Below are 20,497 nucleotides of genomic sequence, written 5' to 3'. Positions count from 1 at the left end.
AAGCTTAACGCTTTGCCGAGCTTATTTTAAAAATAAAACAAACCCTTTTTAGCACACACACACACACAGATTTTCAAAAAGGTTCCTGTGGAGTACCACAGATATGAGGGGTGCTTAAAACCTTCCCCTTGTATAAGCAACACCCGTACCTAAGATCTCTTCTTTTTGTTTTAAAAACAAACTTTGGGTTTTTTCGTTCTTTTCCCTTTTCCTTTGGAAACAATAAAGCGCGGTGGCGACTTTCACTGAAATATTGATTCGAGTCAATCTTATGGCTTCGATATCAGATTTTCCCCGCTACAATTAGATTTCCTAATGTACCTTTTATCTACCTCTTATACTCAATCTTTAAAGTTGAAGGTCCATAACAATGGTTTTTGACAAAGGTTGAAGATGATTAATAGTATTTGAAGAATCTCACACGCGCAAGAAAAATTCACAAGATCCACATTCTAGGAGGTTAATCACAATGTATCAACAAGGAATTAGGTGTTGGTGAATGAAGAACACTTTCTAAGTTCTCTCAAGGTTCTTGGAAAAATTGGATTTCAAGGTTCATTTGTGGTTGTTCGTAGATTGATCAATCATATCACTTGATTGATCAAACTCTTTTCACTTTTTATAGATTTAGATACTTTTGAGTGGATTTTTGGTCTAGTCCCCCCACCTTTTTGTGTATCAATCTTATTTTTTTAATATAATCCTTTATCCAAAAAGAACTAGAACACAAGAACAACAATGGTATTAGAGATGTGTTTCCTCACACATTTTTTGAGTTTTTTTCTCTAGGGGGACACACACTCTCGTTGACCAAAAAGAAGAAAGATGAAAAAGATTGGTGCAAGAGAATAGACGCATTCTGTAACGCCACAGATTTTAATCCAAAACATTTGTTCAAAAACTATATTTACTTTGAAAAAAAGCTGCAATTTATTTTTAATATAAAATTATAATTACAAGTTTGGAAAGATATATAATTTAAAGTAAAATAAATGAGGTTGATAAAAAAAACTCAATTTTCTCTCCGCGATCACTTGAAACATCACACTATTTTCACTTCACATCTTCAAATTCATTGGTACCTAAAATGTTGGTTGTAAGGGTTCAATCTTCCATCATCCATATCAAATAAAACAAAACATACAGTACGATATTATAAAATAAATCATATAAAACATAATAGCTTAAGAGAAATCAAATTTGTGAAAATCATTATTTTACAATTATCTTTAGGTATGAGAGATTGAGCAGTTTCTTGTTAGAAAATGGTTTTCAAAAAGGTCAAGTTGACACTACATTATTCGAAAAGACTCTGATTAAGGATATCTTAATTGTCCAAGTTTATGTTGATGACATAATTTTTTGTTCTATTAATGCCTCTCTTTGCAAGCAATTTTCTGAGACTGTGCAGGTTGAATTTGAGATGAGCATGATGGGTGAATTGAAGTTCTTCCTTGGAATTCAGATCAAGCAAGGTAAAGATTAAATCTATGTTCATAAGTCATAATACACAAAGGAGCTGCTGAAGAAATTCAATCTTGAAGACTATAAGGTTATGGCAACTCTTATGCCTCCAACCTACAACCTAAACAAAGAAGGGCGTAACACTAAGGTGGATCAAAATCTATATCTAGGTATGATTGGTTCTTTGCTTTACCTCACAACTTCTAGGCCTGTTATTTTGTACAGTGTTTGCTTCTGTATAAGATTTCATTCAAATCTTAGAGAGGCTCTCTTAATTGTTGTTAAGAAAATCTTTAGGTATCTGAAAGGAACAAAAAATCTAGGACTTCTTTATAAAAAATCCATAGATTATAAGTTATTTGGATTCTATGATGTTGACTATGTTAGGGATAAAATTGAAAGAAAATCCACTAGTAGAAACTGTCAATTCATTGGTAAAAACCTAATATCATGGGCTAGTAAAAGACAACCAACTATTTCTTTGTCTATAGCACAAGCAGAACACTTCTCAGATGCTAAATGTTCTACACAACTTCTCTGGATGAAATATCAGCTAGAGGATTATCAAATTTGTGGAAGCAGTATACCTATTTTCCGTTATAATACTGCTACTATTTGTTTAACAAAGATTCCAGTTCAACATTCTAAAACCAACCATATTTAAATAAAACATCACTTTATTAGAGATTTGTCACACCCCAAATTTTGACCATAAGATCATACATCATTTGCATCTCGATCATTAATCAAGAGTTACATCTTAAAGTTTTGTTTTTGGTGTTATGCTAACTTCATCTCTGAGGGGAACCATCAAGCACCTATGTTTGTTTAGCTTGTATATGTTACACTAACCAAAATACCAAAAATATTGCTTTGTTCCTTTTGTATGTTTGTGTTTTGTAGGTATCAAGCCAAAACATCCATTAAACAAGGCGTTTTCAACATTTCTGACAGATGAAATTGATTTCCCTCTAGGATAAATCGATTTCCCTAATGCATTTTGGGCCAGATTCTCACTTTTTCACAGAGGAAATCGATTTCCCTCCTGGGTAAATCGATTTCATGCAGCAAATTTGAGCCAAAAAGAAGCAATTCTAAAGCTTTGTGATATTGGGGCACCATTTTTGGGAGAATATTCTTGATCTCATAATTCCATGCCTCGTCATGATTAAATCCTACCATACTCCATCATTTGATGACATGTGCACCACTTGATCATTTCTTGGATCACTTTTTATTATTACCAACATTCCACATCATTACCATAATTAATTTCCTTCAAAAACCTCATTTTAATCCCATTTCTTACCAATTAAATTCAAATTAATCTCCAAGGGACAATTACCAATTTGCCACTACCCTCACTCTCAATTCTATAAATAGAGGTCTCCTCTCCTTTATTAACAAACTTTTGAGAGCCAAAATCACCCTTGCAAATTCTCTTCCCAACCTTTCCCAAATCACTCAAAGTTCTTCTTCCACAAAAAGTTAGTGAGATTCACATTGAATCTTACTAATCTTTGAGCTAAACCTTTATCGAAATACTTTTTCTTCATCCATTCTTGGTAGATCAAGGCTTGTTGGTATTTTTTCTTGAAGAAGTTTATTTCAATTGGTAATTACTAGATCCACTTCCATCCTTCAAGATGTGATCCTTTGTTGATTATGTGTGCTACATCTATGGTGTTACTTTAGTGCTATTTGATGGTGATTTGATGGTATTTTTTTGCACTATTGTATCCAAGATCACAAGGTGTTTGGTTTTATGTTTAAACAAGTTTTCTCCCTTTAGATGCTGTTTTTTCTGAAAAATGCACTGATAAAATCGATTTCCCTCTAGATGAAATCGATTTCATGCTGTTGTTTTACACAATTTTTGAAAAATGAAGCTAATGAAATCGATTTCCCTCTGGATGAAATCAATTTCATGCTGACAGAATCCTGTTTTTTGCCTTTTTAAACTTGTTTTTGGTTCTTCTTCTTCTTCTTCTCCTACTTCCTTCTTTTGATGTTTACTTTAAATTGCAAGTTTAGAGGTCTAATTCCTCTTTAAATTCAATGGACTTAGGGTGTTGATGGGGTGAAAATCCTAATCCACAATATTAAGTGATTGAACTTGAAGATGTAAGGAACCTTTAATGTGATTCCATCTTTTTCTTCACTTTTATTTTGGTCGATGAAAATCTTCGATATCATTGGAAATCTTTTGAGTTCTTGATGAAGATGAGACCGTTACCTCTTTTCTTTTCGTGCGGCATCGCTTTCGAAAAACGATCTACATATCGTTTCTCTCGCATGCATTAGCACACAAATCGTTATTGACCAGCCTCGTTGTAGGGTGACTTCTATATAAGTTATTTGGCGATTGCTTAACATAGCGCTACATTTCTTGTCCAGAATTGGAAAAAGATAATAAAAAAATGGCCGAGATTATATGCGGTTGGTTTAAGACTTTTGAAAGCTTATCGTGTAGTTGCTTTTATTCTACCAATCTTCTGATGAGCTTTCATTGAATTTAAACTCGAGTTCATCATTCACTTACCATTGATATTCATTTACTAACTATTAAAAATTAACAACTTACTTTACTTTTATGATCCTTATTATATTGTCCTTTATTTTTATCATTTTATACTTTTATTTTATCATTTATCATTCATCATCATCTTTATGTTTATGCCATTTTTCCTTTTTCCACTTTGACTTATTTTTATGTTTATGCAGTTTTTCTTTTGTCCACCTAGACGTATGTTTATGTTTACGCCATTTTTTCTTTTGTCCACTTGGACCATACTTTAATTTTACACTAAAATATTAATATTCAACCTAAATCTTAAAAGACTTAATGTGGACTTGGACTTTGGTTACCATACCCTAAGCTCGGAAGAAGGATCTATGGACTTAGAATTAGGACCTTGACCCTAGCGCCTTAGAGTTTCATCTGAGTTCTTTGACTGTGGTTATATTCTCTTTGTCTGGAAGTCCTTGGAGTTTACTCTAAGGAATTATGTTTTCTCTTTGTGTATGCAGGTGATTCTTTGAAAGTCCTTGATGGTTAATTCCAAGGCATTGTGATAAGGAAATCATTTGTACACAGCTGTTACTCTGCCCGATTTTTGTCAAGAGCTTATGATGTATTCCAAAGGCTTGGTGAAAGTTTTGTTAAAGATATCAAGTTCATCTGGATTCCCAATTGGTATTATATTTTCTTTCTTATGGTAGTCTAAAGGATGGGAAATCTACATTGACTCTTAATGTCAAGTGTTGGTTTCTTTATTGGTTAGATCGTTCTTTTCCTTAGCTTTTATTTTATGCTCTAAGATAGTCCCTTCATCTTCTTCCCCCTTCTTAGATTTTCAAAATCTTCTCTCTTTTTCTAAAACCTTCTTATGTTTGCAAACTCTTTTAAAAATCTTTCTAAAAAAAATATCTTTTGCCCTTAGTGGCTTTTCTTTAAAAGTTCATACACTATTAATTATTGTGGTGAGTTGTAATACCCCCACGATCTTGATATTGATTGATACGGTGGAATATTTTCCACTTGAGAGAGCTAGTGGCATACTTGTTGATTTTATCCAAGTTGGAGCCCTTCTTTCATTTGTGATGCAAATGATCTATTAGTTCTATGTTTAAGATCAATGGCTGAGTATTCTCTCCTATGATCATAAAGTGTTAATTCCTTTTTTAAAAATCTTCCTTTTAAGTGGAACTACAGTAGCTCTGACTTCTCCATTGCACCGAGAAGGTATGTAGGCATAATATGTAATTTCTTGCCGAGCTTATTTAAAAAAACAAACAAGACCATTTCTTTTGCACACAACATCTTTTTTATAAACACAGATTTCCAAAAAGGTTCCTGTGGAGTATCACAGATATGAGGGGGGCTTAAAACCTCCCCCTTGTATAATCAACACGCGTACCTAAGATATCTTTTTTGTTGTTTTTTTCAAAAACTTATTTTTTGGGTTTATTTCGCTCTTTCCCCATTTCCTTTGGAAACAATAAAGTGCGGTGGAGACTTTCACTGAAATAATGAGTCAAGTCAATCCAATGGCTTTGATCTCAAATTTTCCCCACTATAAGATTATGTTCAGAAGGGTGTGATAGATATTCAATTCATTCATAGTGATCATCAATGGGCTGATATATTTACAAACCTTTAGCCATTGAAAGATTTGATTTGATTTTATATATTCTTATCCTTGTATATCTTAGAAATCTTAAGTGTTTACAGAATTCTATACATATTTTGTATCGTTTCTATACTTCTAATATTACATCAAGTATACTAGTTATCTATTCCTCCTAAGCAATTTGTTTAAGAGTATAGGAAGTCTCTTGTTAGGTTACTTAAGAAGTGGAAGTCTCATGCTTGTGTGCTTGAGTAGAAGTCTATTTCAAGTGTTATTGAGCAGTAGAAGTCTCTTGCTAGTTTGCTTGAGCAAGTGGGATCTAATTGATTATAGTGAAAAATCACTTGTTGGACAAGGAGACTGGACTACTCTTAGTTTGTGGGAGGAACCAAGATAACTCTGTGTATGAATTTACTTATTGCTTTTTCTCTTTATTTCATTCTGTTGCTATCAATTTTGAAGTTGAATTATGAACTAGTTTAGTTTCCGAAGTTGGTTTTAAGAAGCTAAAAAGAATTCACTATACACAATTAAACCCCCTTCATTGTGTATTTTCCCACCTTCAATAGCTACCCAAATCATTTTCTCTACTGACATTAAGTTAACATACATATCATCCTTTAAATAGGCATAATTTTTGCCTTTAAAAATCAGGGATCTGTTGTATGCACCATTGGATCGTTTCTTATATTCTCAAATTTTGGAGTCACAACTGATTAAAAGACCAACTCTGAGGCTAATTATTGGAGGAGGATATGGAATCAAATGTTCTAGAGGAGAGAGGTTGAATAGTCTGTTTCTAAAAAGACCAATTTAAAGACATGTTTGTTTTTCAAAATTTGAGTTTTATGAAATCACTCGACATAGTAGAATTTTGTACAATATATGTGATTGAAATGATTGTGTCACATACACTTGTATTCAAAAACAAAATGAATGAAGGATGAAGAAGTTAAAACAATTAATGCCTCAATTAGTCTAATTTTTTTACATGAGATGTATAAATAAAAGTTATTCGATTAATTGAGAAATATATTATTATTATTATAGTTTCTAGGTTTAATCACAAGTAAGATCGTTCATAATCTTGATTTAATACAAACCAAATTTTATACAACAAACCGCTATGATGGCGATAAAACCTTATTACATGCAATTTATAAGAAAATGATAAATCAAAAGCGTACAACTCTTAACGGAATCTAAAAGATATAGGGAGAGAGAGATAGTACACATGATTTATAGTGGTTGAGCACGTTCGTCTTTGCTTTGTGCTTAATCCACTATCAAATGGTTTGCAATTGAAAATTTGTAGTATTCTACTATGATTTGACAATTGTTTTATATATTATTTAATACAATCATAATATTCAAGATCATGCTAAAAATTAAACAATCTTTTACCTGAATAATTTGCTTCAAATGTATACAATGTCTGAAACTAATATTTGTAAGATCTTTACTCAATTTTGAATTCCACCTTCCAGATTCAAGAATTTTACTCCAATCATCTGTTCCATATAAACTTCTCCTAAGTCCTGCAAGTTTCTTGTCTGTGCCTTGGCTTGTCTGAAGGCAATAAAAACTCCAACTATTTCTATAGAAACTTTCACACAGTTCTATTAAAGCAATCTTGGAAAAAACCTCTTTATTTTTCATGGTTGAATTGTCAATCTCTTCCATAACCACACAAGAACTACCAACCTGAAATCTTCAAACCTTCACAAAACATTAAAACCAAATGAACCTCATCTGATTCTCTTACATCTTGTTATCTTTAAAACTAAAATTGGAGATCATTGTTTCTTAACCAACTTGATTCTAACACTCGTTACCTTGGACAAGGTTTTCCTCTTTGTGTTTTTTGGCGCCCTTTCACTGAAATTTTAGTGGATGAGTGTATTTGGTAATATGTTAAATTATTTTTCTTCCTTTGTCTATTTCAGGTCGAAATGGGTAAGAAAATTTCACTAAACATATCCCACCCCCAAATGAAAAAAAATATGCACGCGTCGACGAAGAGCCCCTAAGAACATTCTTACTATTTTGACAAACTCTTATCTTAAGGATTCCTTCATCGAAGTGGAGGAGGAAGGCTCAAACAGTTGAGATGTGTGCCTTATCTTAAGGTTTTTTAATGTTTTCTTTTCAAAATAAAAACTAAGTAAATTGGCATACGATAGAGTTAATTAGAGCTTCCTTAAGTATATGCTGAAGAGAATGGGGTTTGGGGAGCTTTGGGTGAAATGGATGGAGGCATTGGGGTTTAAGAGCTTCAAGGAGTTTAACGTAGTTCTATTATTCAAATGGATTTGGCAGATTATGCAAGGGCCTGACTCTCTCTGGGAAAAAGTTTTGTCGGCTAGGCACGTTAATTTGAAACATATAGCTTTTTCTTCTGGTATAAGGAGAAAGTATAAATCCAAGTCTACTTGGGGGTCTGATTTGTTGAAAATCGAATCTAAATTCTCTTCTTCAATTGTGTCTGATAACTGTGAGTTCAATTTGGGTGATGGAAAGGATATTCCTTTCTGGAGCGCAAAGTGGCTGCAGGAGGGGAGGCTGGTGGATATTTTTCCAAGTCTGTTTTTGGCTAGTGCTGATAAGGGATGCAGTGTTAATAAGATGGGAGCTTGGTGCGGTTTTGTGTCGGTCTAGGGTAATCTTGGTATCCTTTCAGATGAGCCAATGTTGTTGGAGGATCTGCAGGTTTTGCAAGTTTTGCTTGCAAATGTCGTTTTCTCTGTTTTTGAATCAGACCAGTTGGTTTGGTTAAAGGATAAACATATGTGTTATTCAATTCAGAGTGGTTACTTGGCGCTGTTTGGTTTACATGTTTTTCTGACTGTTTCAGATTCGACCAGGCAGAGCTTAGTTGCGTGTTGGAAGTTTATTGTCCCCTATAGAACTACAGCTTTCAGATGGAGATGTATGATTCACAGACTGCCTTTAAAGAAATCGTTGATAAGAAGAGGAGTTAGCTTGGATCCTAGTTACGTTTTGTGTTTTGCGGGGGAAGAAGAGTTGAGTCATCTGTTTTTGGATTGTTCTTTTTCTAGGCATGTTTGGCATGATATTAGCTTATGGTTGGACATAGAGATGGTTTTGGGAGGGTCGTTTTCTGTCAGTATGCTTGGGTGATTGAGGGAGTGTAGAAAGGTGGGGATTTTAAAGGATAGTGCTTGTGGTATTTGGTTAACGGTTTGTGGTGTATCTGGAGGTATCAAAATGAAATTAATTTAAACGGTTCTTCACGGTGTATTGATTTGGGTTGGAACATTAAGTTGAAAGTGTCGAAATGGTTGTGTGTAGGTAATATTTCTTTATCCAAGTGTAATTTTTATGATTTATGTAAAAATCCGGTGGATAATCTAGGATAATTTTTAGTTGGTAGGAAATTTTCCTTTTCCAAATTTAATCCATGACTTTTGTAAACGGGTTAGAGTACCCTTAGTACTCATTTTAATTGAATTTTGCTTATAAAAAAATTAATAATCAAATTTGTAATACATGTCGAACTTCATCGCAACAAAAAAAATTAATATGATATATATTTTTTGAAAGACGTTTGATACTTATGAAATTAATAATTATTACATTTACATTTCTTGAAGTCAATATACCAGTGTTGTAAAAATCGGACCGGACCGGCCGGTCGGACCGGTTGGACTGAGAACCGGCCAGGTAACCGGCCGGGTTCGTTTATCGGATCGCCTATGTCATTGAACCGGAGGAAACCGGTGGTTCAAATGTTTTTTTTTTAACTTTTGAGTTTTTTAAATTTTTAAATAAAATATTACACGTTTTCATCTAAGCCCCACACAGCACACACACCCCACTCTATTTCCAATCTGCAACCAGAATAGAAATTAGAAAATACACTTACGAAGAAGAAGAACAACCGCCGTTTGCTGCAAATCTCCGTCGCGACTGTTTCCTTCCCCCTCACCGAACCTCCATCTTCAATCTCACCGCACCACCGTATGTTTTTTCATTGTTGATTCTGATATGTGTTAAAAAATTAGGGTTAGTTCAAATTGAAATTGAAATTGTTGAAATTAATATTATTGATTTTTTTGTTGTCTGAGAGTTGTTGTTCTTGGAGATTTATTGATAAAATTATACACTGTTTGTGAAATTTATTTATAGTTGGTTTTTGTTCATAAAAATGGATGCATCGTGAAATTTATTCATAAAATGGATGCATCGTGTTTTTGTTTTACACTTTTACATTTAACATTAAAATGTGTTTTTGTTTTACATTTAACAATGAAATATTAGAGTTGATGAATCTTTTGGCAACTTGTACATTTGACATTTAACATGGAAACATTTAACATTCTTTAACATTGAATATTGATATATCAGTGTGTATGTTATGAAGGAACAGTAGGGAAAATATCAATTTTTAAATGCTAATTATAATTTTTTTAGAAATTGAATGATATGGTTCAATCGGGTTTACACCTATATAGTTTTATTATAATGACAGGTTTTATCCGGTTTAATTCGGTTTGGTCATGCGGTTTGACCAGTGACCCAGTGATTCGACCAATAAACTAGTGACTCAGTAGCCTCACCAGTTTGATAGCCGGTCCGATTTTTAAAACATTGCAATATACAATTACTTGGCTACAACTAGGCACTATGATAGTACAGCTAGAATGAGATGGATTATGTTTCCAAAGCAGATAACCTAGTTGGAACTATAGGCTGTAATTGCTTATAGAAAATGGAAAGAAACTTTTTTCACGTCCTTAATGTAATTAGTAAGATTTCTGGCCCATAATGTGGTGTCTAATTTGCAATACAACTGTTTTGGATATATGCTGAGAGTAATTAAATAATATTAGTTCAAACATAATGACAATGTTTGGCTTTTGGTAACCGATACTTTGAAATTAGCAACAATTTTTTGGGCATCATATCATTATTCCGAAAGGAACTATGTGTATTCAATTATGCTGTGATGAAAATTGATTTTTGAATGAATAAATTATTTAAAATTGATTGTGATTAAACATAAATTGAAGACTATTTTTTTAGGGAAATACGAGAAAGTCCTAGGGGCACTTATTAAGAGTTTAAAAAGGTAAGCAATACTTATATTTAATGTTCTAAAAATGGAAATAATTGAATTTTTTTAAAGAATAATAAAGTTTGTTTTATTGAAATTGCTTGTATTTAATGTATTGGATATTGAAATAAATCATTTATTGAACAAATTTTTTCTTTATATGGAATGCTTAAAGAGTGTCTCTGACTCTGAGACACTCGTTAGCATGATCCTTTTTTTTAATACATTTATGCAAAAACGTTAGTTGCATAGAAAATTTCTTGTAAAAAGCATATTTAAATTAAAAATATTATAAATTCTAATTTCAAATAGAATAAATTCTTCAGACATAATCAATTCTACATAAAAACAATCAAACACATCAAAATTAATTCTACACCCTTGAATTTATTTTAGATTCATCCAATATTAAAATTACTCCGGCCAAGAATGAAAGATAATTAGAGAGTGTGGATGTGAACACACATTTTGTGAGTTAATATGTGCTTTTATATTAGAAGTATTTAGTGTGAATACAAGATTACACTCAAAGATGTTTTTGATTCATGGCAAACTCAAATAAGCATTCAAACAACAAGACGGAAGCAGAAAACTTAAAGAAAAGCAAGCATTGATCTCTCATAGGTCAACCCATTATGTTTATATGTTTATAGGTTGCCTCAACACAAGCAAAACAAGAAGAATGCAGAAAAACAGCAGTTAGGTCGACCTACCATCAACCCAGGTCGACCTAAAATGGAGAAAAATTCATATATCCCTGCTAGGTCGACTCACACATCATTTAGGTCGACCTAAATTGATGAATTCTACATACCAGCCTGTTAGGTCGACCTACACATCAACTAGGTCGACCTAATCTGTGAAAATGTCCCCAGAATGCATCAGAAGAGGATTCTGGTCGACCTACTCCTTCAACAGGTCGACCTAACTGGGAGCAAAATTCTGCAAGCTCTGTTAGGTCGACCTAAGCACTACAAGTGGTCGACCTAACTGATCAAGAAAGTTCAAAAATCAGTTTTTCTTGGTTCTAACTGTTATGCAATCATATATATTGTGCAAGGGTAATTATTCAAGGAACACCAACGACTGAAAGATACACAAACGCTTCTCATCTTCGTTCTTCATCATCTCCAACACAATTACACATAATCATTCTTGCGTTGCGGGTTAGTGATGAGTTCGATAACGTCCATGGAACGGAATTGAAGATTCCTAGTGGGTGAAGGTTTGTGGGGTTTGTTGGTGAATAAAATCTGCGGGTTTTGTCCTCCACGACGGGTGGTTCTTGGGGGTTTTTATCAAGAGGCGTTCATTGAGGATTCGGCTGAGTGTAACGATTGAGGAACGGGGAGTTCAAGGAATCAAGACACTGCAGAAGGGAATCAAAGTGAAGCTCTTGGATAACCTTGATCTGGCTCAAGATTAAGGGGGAAGAAGATTCAAAGGATCGACATAATTGGTTTATCGTTTATCGCTTTGTTATCTTCTTTGTATATACTACTTTCAACATTAATGAAAGATTACCCAATTTCAATTTGGAATTGGGGGCAGACGTAGTCGTAGCGAGGACGATCGACGAACTGCCTAAACAAATATCGTGTTCTTGTCGCTTTTACTTTCTCTTTTACTTTTTGTTCATAATTGGTTATAAGTGCAAAATTGATCAACGATTCAAGTGTTAAAATTGTGAATTAAAGTTCTGCACAAACATCACAATTCACCACAACTTGAATCACTATCAATTTGAACGTATCACCAAGTGTTTGTGTTTTTGCTTAATCCAATCTTACTGCATTGCAAATCAAAGTTGTCAATCTAGAAGTTAATTGGTTTTCAGTTGTTAAACGTATTGGTTAGCCATCATATTACTTCACCATCAATTCCACTTACTTTTTGGTTTTGAAACACATACGACCTTTGCAATAGCGGTCCGGAATAGACGCAAGTCGATTCAGAACCGCTTTCGCTCGAGTCAGTAGAAAAATCCGTAAAAACTTAGTGAGATCTATTCACCCCCCCTCTAGATCTTTAGGCCAGCGTCTAACAAGTGGCATCAAGAGCTCTGGTTTATTCCGTGCTACGTGAAACACTTATTGGAAAGATGGCTTCCGGACCTAAAGGGGCTCATAATAGAGCTCCAGTTTTCAACGGAGAAAACTACGGCTATTGGAAGGATTGTATGTGTGTCCATATCAATGCAATTGATAGGAACATCTGGACAGCTATTGTCAATGGTCCATTTCAGATCACTATGACAAATGCAGCTGGTGCAGTTGTTCCAAAACCAGAAGATACTTGGAATGCTGAAGATGAAAAGAAATATGCATACGATTGGAAAGCGAGAAACATTCTAATCTCAGCTCTAGGAGTTGATGAATACTATCGCGTTTCCCATTGTAGATCAGCTAAAGCTATGTGGGACACATTGCAAGTTGCCCACGAGGGAACGGATGATGTCAAACTAGCTAGGATCAATACGTTAACTCAAGAGTTCGAACTTTTCCACATGGAAGATGGTGAAACCATCGAAAGCATGCAGAAAAGATTCGTTCACCTGAAAAATCGATTAAATTCTCTTGATAGACCTGTTTCCAATGCAGTTGCTACTAACAAAATCTTAAGGTGTTTGAACAGGGAATGGCAGCCCAAAGTTACAGCAATTAAGGAAGCAAATGATCTCAACACTTTAGACATTACCACTCTCTTTGGTAAACTAGAGGAACATGAACAGCATCTTAAATGCCTTGACATGCATGAGAAGAGGACAAAGAAAGAAAAGAACATGGAGAAAGAGGTAGAGAAGAAGTCAATAGCTCTAAAAGCTTCGAGCTCCAAGACCTCAAAACGAGAGCCAAAGGATAGTGACACAAGTGATGACGAAGACTCCGATGATGAGGAAATGGGACTGTTTGTGCGAAGATACAACAAATATCTAAAGAAAAATGGAGCAAAACATTCCGACAAAGGATTGATCAACTATAGAAAGCAATCAAACATGTTCAAACAAGATGACGACAACAAAGGAAAGATCAAAGGTCTTTGCTTCAATTGTGGGAAAGCCGGTCACTACAAACCGGATTGTCCATACCTTAAGAAAGAAAAGGAGAAGAACCAAAGCAAAGGTCATAACAAATCTAAAAGAGCTTACATAGCATGGGAAAGTGATTCATCTAGTGAAAGCTCGTCAAGCGATGAAGAAGAATCAGCAAACCTATGTTTCATGGCTCATCAAAACAAGAAAAAGAAAGCTGTAAGTCATCTTAAACCTGAACTCGTAGATAAGGTATCTCATTCTCAACTAAAACTTGCTTTTGAAGAATTACATAGAGATGCAATTAAAGCTTTCAAACTTTTGGCCTCAAATAAGAAAATATTTTCATATCTTGAATCAAAAGTTGAGAAAACCGAAAGGGATATGGAAGCTTTAAAACAATCTATGCTAGACATTCAAAAGGACAAAGTTGAAATAGATCCTACATCATGGTTTGGTTGTGAGACATGTCACATTTGGCAAAAAGAAGTGAGAGATCTAAAAGCCAAGTTAGACAAGGCTCTACAACCAAAAGTGACTTTTGCGGTTGATCCAAACAAGTTCAAAAGATCGTATACTCCTTTATATAGTAAATACACTTTTGTACCAAAAGTATCAACTAGCAAAACTCCATATTCTCATCATATTACCTGTCATTATTGTTGCAAAAAGGGACATACCATTGAAAAATGCAAATTTAGGAGAATTTTAGTTCCTAAAGGAGTATTTCAATGGTTGCCTAAGTGCAACAAATTGTGTACTCACTACCAAGGACCCAATGAAAATTGGGGACCTCCCTCTTTAAATTAATCTTGCAGGAAAAGTGTCTTGACATTGCCGAAAGGTTGTGGTTCCTTGATAGCGGATGTTCAAGACACATGACTGGAGACCTATCTCTTTTCGTTGAGTTTCAAGCAAAGAAAAAGGGGTATGTCACCTATGGAGATAACAATCGGGGAGCCATACTTGGTAAAGGAAGTGTAGGTAACCCTTCTACCACTACTATAACTGATGTGCTGCTAGTAGAAGGTCTTAAACATAATCTTTTAAGTATAAGTCAATTGTGCGACAAAGATTTTAAAGTAATGTTTACAAATTCTGGATGCACAATAGAACATACTAAGAAAAGAGACATTATGTTTAAGGGCTTAAGAGTAAACAACATCTACATGCTAAACTTGGATGAGGTATCTAAGTCTAGTACCAAATGTCTAGTTGCTCTAGGCGATGACTCATGGCTTTGGCATAGACGTCTCGCCCACATAAATTTTGACTTACTAAATAAAGTTGTCTCAAAAGATTTAGTAATCGGCTTACCCAAAATGAAGTTTTCAAAAGATCATCTATGTGATGCTTGTCAAAAGGGAAAGCAAACAAAAATCTCTTTTAAATCAAAGAACGTGGTTTCAACATCACGCCCTCTTGAACTACTTCACATGGATCTCTTTGGCCCTTCAAGGACTAAAAGCATAGGTGGAAACACCTATGGTTTTGTCATTGTCGATGATTACTCGAGATTTTGTTGGACAATCTTTTTACCTAGTAAGGATCAAACTTTTTCAGCCTTTACTCAATTTGCAAGATTATGTCAAAACAAAATGAACAACAAAATAGTTGCAATTCGAAGTGATCACGGTGGAGAATTTGAAAACATTCTTTTTGAAAAATACTGTGATAAACATGGAATTGAGCATAACTTTTCAGCTCCTAGAACACCTCAACAAAACGGAGTAGTTGAACGTAAAAATCGAGTTCTAGAGGAGCTGGCAAGAACAATGCTGAATGAGGGTAATCTACCAAAGTATTTCTGGGCTGACGCGATTAGTACAGCATGTTATGTTTTGAATAGGATAACAATACGTCCTATACTGAACAAAACTCCCTATGAATTACTAAAGGGTAGAAAACCAAATGTATCTCATCTCCATGTATTCGGTTGCAAGTGTTTTGTTTTGAACAATGGTAAGGATAATCTTGGCAAATTCGATGCTAAAGCTGATGAGGGCATATTCCTTGGTTACTCACAATCTAGCAAAGCATATCGAATATATAATAAGAGATTACTTATAGTAGAAGAGTCAGTACACGTTTCTTTTGATGAATCTTATGCAAAATATGTCGAGAAAGGTCTTTCATTTAATGGTGCAGGCCCATCCACTGAAGACATTGTCAAGGATAAGGAAGATGAGGATGAAAGTATTGTAAAGAAAGATGCTGAGAGAGAGAAAGATGAGTCTCACAATGAAAATGAAAAAGAAAGCATCTCAAACAATGAAGAACTTCCCAAGGCCTGGACAAACGTGAAAGACCATCCAATTGACAATATAATAGGAGACATCTCAAGGGGCGTTACAACACGCTCAAAGATAAGTAACTTCTGCCATCATTTTGCTTTTGTTTCACAAGTTGAGCCGAAAAACGCTAAGGATGCATTACTTGATGAGCATTGGCTAATGGCCATGCAAGAAGAATTAAACCAATTTAAACGGAATGATGTTTGGGACTTAGTCCCTCATCCGGGAGATCATCAAGTAATAGGCACTAGATGGGTTTTTCGTAACAAACTTGATGAAAACGGTGTTATTACTAGAAACAAAGCTAGATTAGTTGCCCAAGGTTACAATCAAGAGGAAGGTATTGATTATGAAGAGACATACGCTCCTGTAGCACGTCTCGAAGCTATTCGCCTCTTACTTGCTTATGCTTGTTCTAAAGACTTCAAACTATTCCAAATGGATGTTAAGAGTGCCTTTCTAAATGGCTATATAAATGAAGAAGTCTATGTTGCTCAGCCACCCGGCTTTGAGAATTACATGTATCCAACTCATGTTTATAAGCTGAAACGTGCTCTATACGGTCTTAAACAAGCCCCTCGGGCTTGGTACGAACGTTTGAGCAAATTTCTCCTTAGTCAAGGGTACTCTAGAGGTAAAGTTGATACTACTCTCTTTATTAAAAGAAAAGATAAGGATATTCTCTTAGTCCAAATTTATGTAGATGATATTATATTTGGGTCCACTAATGCAAAACTTGTCAAAGACTTTTCTAAGCTTATGCAGAGTGAATTTGAGATGAGTCTCATGGGTGAGCTAAATTTCTTCCTTGGCCTACAAATCAAGCAACTCAGTCATGGAACGTTTGTGAATCAAACTAAATATTGTACGGAGCTGCTCAAAAGATTTGGAATGAGTGAAGCAAAGGAAATTGACACACCTATGGCAACAAATACAAATCTAGACAAAGATGAGAAAGGTAAAGAGGTTGACGTGAAATTATACCGAGGTATGATAGGTTCACTATTGTATCTTACTGCCTCAAGACCAGACATTATGTTTAGTGTGTGTATGTGTGCAAGATATCAATCTTGTCCAAAAGAATCTCACTTGAAAGCTGTCAAAAGAATTCTGCGATACTTACGTGGAACTACTACATATGGCCTATGGTATCCAAAAGGAAATGAGTGTCATTTGGTAGGATTCTCCGATTCAGATTTTGCTGGCTGCAAATCCGATAGAAAAAGCACTAGTGGAACGTGTCATCTATTCTCAAACTCATTAATAAGTTGGCATAGTAAGAAACAAGTATCGGTTGCATTATCCACTGCTGAGGCAGAATATGTAGCTGCTGGAAGCTGCTGTGCACAAATATTATGGCTCAAGCAACAACTTCTTGACTTTGGTATTAAGCTTGATCACATACCTATCATGTGCGACAACACAAGCGCCATAAACTTGAGTAAAAATCCTGTCTTACACTCACGTACCAAACACATTGAAATAAGGCATCACTTTCTACGAGATCATGTAGAGAAAGGAGACGTTACTTTTGAACATGTAGAAAGCAAGAAGCAACTAGCTGACATCTTCACCAAACCGCTAGCAACGGAGCAATATTTCAACATTCGTAGGGAATTAGGGATACTCGATATCTCTAATTTGGGCTAATTACGTTTGTTTTCTCTTAATATTATTTCTTTACTTTATGTATATATCTATTTGTCTTGCTAACATTTTTTTCTTAGCATAAAGGTAGTTCATCATCAAGCCAGGCGTCATATTGAAAAAGCGGTAACGTAATTGTTGTTCACTTCCAAAAATATTATTGATACTATAATATGCTATCAATTAACATGCTTATAGTGACTTCATGCATAAAAACTGCTCCTGCTCACATATGTGTCTCATTCTATCATTAACTACCTTTTACCTACTATACTGTACATGCTAGCATTATTATCTATGGTTCTCTTGTTACTCTCCTATTCTCCTGTTTTCTCTTTTTGATGTTGACAAAGGGGGAGATAGATGCTGGATGTACGGGGGAGCTTTGTTGAGAGATTGCCCTGTTGAGAGATAGATGCTGGATGTATGGGGGAGCTCTGTTGAGTCTTTATCATATACTACCAAAGCTTAGACGAATGGTTTGCCATCATCAAAAAGGGGGAGTATGTGAATACAAGATTACACTCAAAGATGTTTTTGATTCATGGCAAACTCAAATAAGCATTCAAACAACAAGACGGAAGCAGAAAACTTAAAGAAAAGCAAGCATTGATCTCTCATAGGTCAACCCATTATGTTTATATGTTTATAGGTTGCCTCAACACAAGCAAAACAAGAAGAATGCAGAAAAACAGCAGTTAGGTCGACCTACCATCAACCCAGGTCGACCTAAAATGGAGAAAAATTCATATATCCCTGCTAGGTCGACTCACACATCATTTAGGTCGACCTAAATTGATGAATTCTACATACCAGCCTGTTAGGTCGACCTACACATCAACTAGGTCGACCTAATCTGTGAAAATGTCCCCAGAATGCATCAGAAGAGGATTCTGGTCGACCTACTCCTTCAACAGGTCGACCTAACTGGGAGCAAAATTCTGCAAGCTCTGTTAGGTCGACCTAAGCACTACAAGTGGTCGACCTAACTGATCAAGAAAGTTCAAAAATCAGTTTTTCTTGGTTCTAACTGTTATGCAATCATATATATTGTGCAAGGGTAATTATTCAAGGAACACCAACGACTGAAAGATACACAAACGCTTCTCATCTTCGTTCTTCATCATCTCCAACACAATTACACATAATCATTCTTGCGTTGCGGGTTAGTGATGAGTTCGATAACGTCCATGGAACGGAATTGAAGATTCCTAGTGGGTGAAGGTTTGTGGGGTTTGTTGGTGAATAAAATCTGCGGGTTTTGTCCTCCACGACGGGTGGTTCTTGGGGGTTTTTATCAAGAGGCGTTCATTGAGGATTCGGCTGAGTGTAACGATTGAGGAACGGGGAGTTCAAGGAATCAAGACACTGCAGAAGGGAATCAAAGTGAAGCTCTTGGATAACCTTGATCTGGCTCAAGATTAAGGGGGAAGAAGATTCAAAGGATCGACATAATTGGTTTATCGTTTATCGCTTTGTTATCTTCTTTGTATATACTACTTTCAACATTAATGAAAGATTACCCAATTTCAATTTGGAATTGGGGGCAGACGTAGTCGTAGCGAGGACGATCGACGAACTGCCTAAACAAATATCGTGTTCTTGTCGCTTTTACTTTCTCTTTTACTTTCTGTTCATAATTGGTTATAAGTGCAAAATTGATCAACGATTCAAGTGTTAAAATTGTGAATTAAAGTTCTGCACAAACATCACAATTCACCACAACTTGAATCACTATCAATTTGAACGTATCACCAAGTGTTTGTGTTTTTGCTTAATCCAATCTTACTGCATTGCAAATCAAAGTTGTCAATCTAGAAGTTAATTGGTTTTCAGTTGTTAAACGTATTGGTTAGCCATCATATTACTTCACCATCAATTCCACTTACTTTTTGGTTTTGAAACACATACGACCTTTGCAATAGCGGTCCGGAATAGACGCAAGTCGATTCAGAACCGCTTTCGCTCGAGTCAGTAGAAAAATCCGTAAAAACTTAGTGAGATCTATTCACCCCCCCCCCCCCCCTCTAGATCTTTAGGCCAGCGTCTAACATTTAGTAGTTAATAGCTTTTGATTAATGTTTTATTGGTTTTTAGTTGTTTTAGCTCGGAGCACAACAAGTGCTCCCTTTCATTGTTTTGATGTGTTTTTACATGTTTCAAGGTTATTTATGTTGTGTGGAGGCAAGACTGTAATGATCTGCAGCGAGGAACACAATCTGAAGCAAGAGTTGCACTTGGCTAAGGGAAAGAGTATGATGAATCCTGTTGGTTTCTAGGGCAAATGTGGAATGATGGAAGCATTGGATATAATCTTTGCTATGCTAAGAAGAGAATTTCATTTGAATCAAAAGATAAGAGTGGGAAGCGCTAGAAGACAAAAATAAAGTACAATAGTGAAGGTAGAGGAAAACACAAGAAAGCAAGGTTAGAATTGGGTTTTCTAAAACTTGTAATCTTTGAAATACCTTTCACAAAAGTTAATGAGATAGTTAAACAGAAGAAGAAGAAGAAGAAGAAGAAGACTTTCGGTTATCCAAGTTCTCCTTAGAAAAGGCTAATCATGTCCACCCCCAAGGTGAATTCGCCTTAGAAAATGACTTAATCCATTAATATTTAAAGATTACAAACAACCTCTAAGAATCTAGAAAGACACTTGAGTCCTCTCAAGTATACATACTAACTATCTAGTCACTTGAGGAATATAAATCTCAACAGATTTACAAATGGTAATGTTTACAAGATATTGCTTCTAAAAAGAAGATTGAAACATCAACAGTTTAGCACAAATGGTAACACAATCTAATGATCCACAACTCTTATGTTCTTGCATATTCTTAGAAACTTGATT

At 35.1% G+C, this 20,497-nt stretch overlaps 1 protein-coding gene across 1 annotated transcript; it reads left to right on the top strand.

The window, feature by feature from the left end:
* The first annotated feature begins 1,555 nt into the window (after positions 1-1,555).
* Positions 1,556-2,128, top strand: LOC131614508 (uncharacterized mitochondrial protein AtMg00810-like). The gene has a single exon (XM_058886082.1). The coding sequence runs from the start codon at positions 1,556-1,558 to the stop codon at positions 2,126-2,128; it is 573 nt and encodes a 190-aa protein (XP_058742065.1).
* Positions 2,129-20,497: the final 18,369 nt, after the last annotated feature.

Source organism: Vicia villosa, linkage group LG6, assembly GCF_029867415.1.
Source record: "Vicia villosa cultivar HV-30 ecotype Madison, WI linkage group LG6, Vvil1.0, whole genome shotgun sequence".
Lineage (NCBI taxonomy): Eukaryota > Viridiplantae > Streptophyta > Magnoliopsida > Fabales > Fabaceae > Vicia > Vicia villosa.
This window is presented reverse-complemented; position numbering and strand designations above follow the sequence as displayed.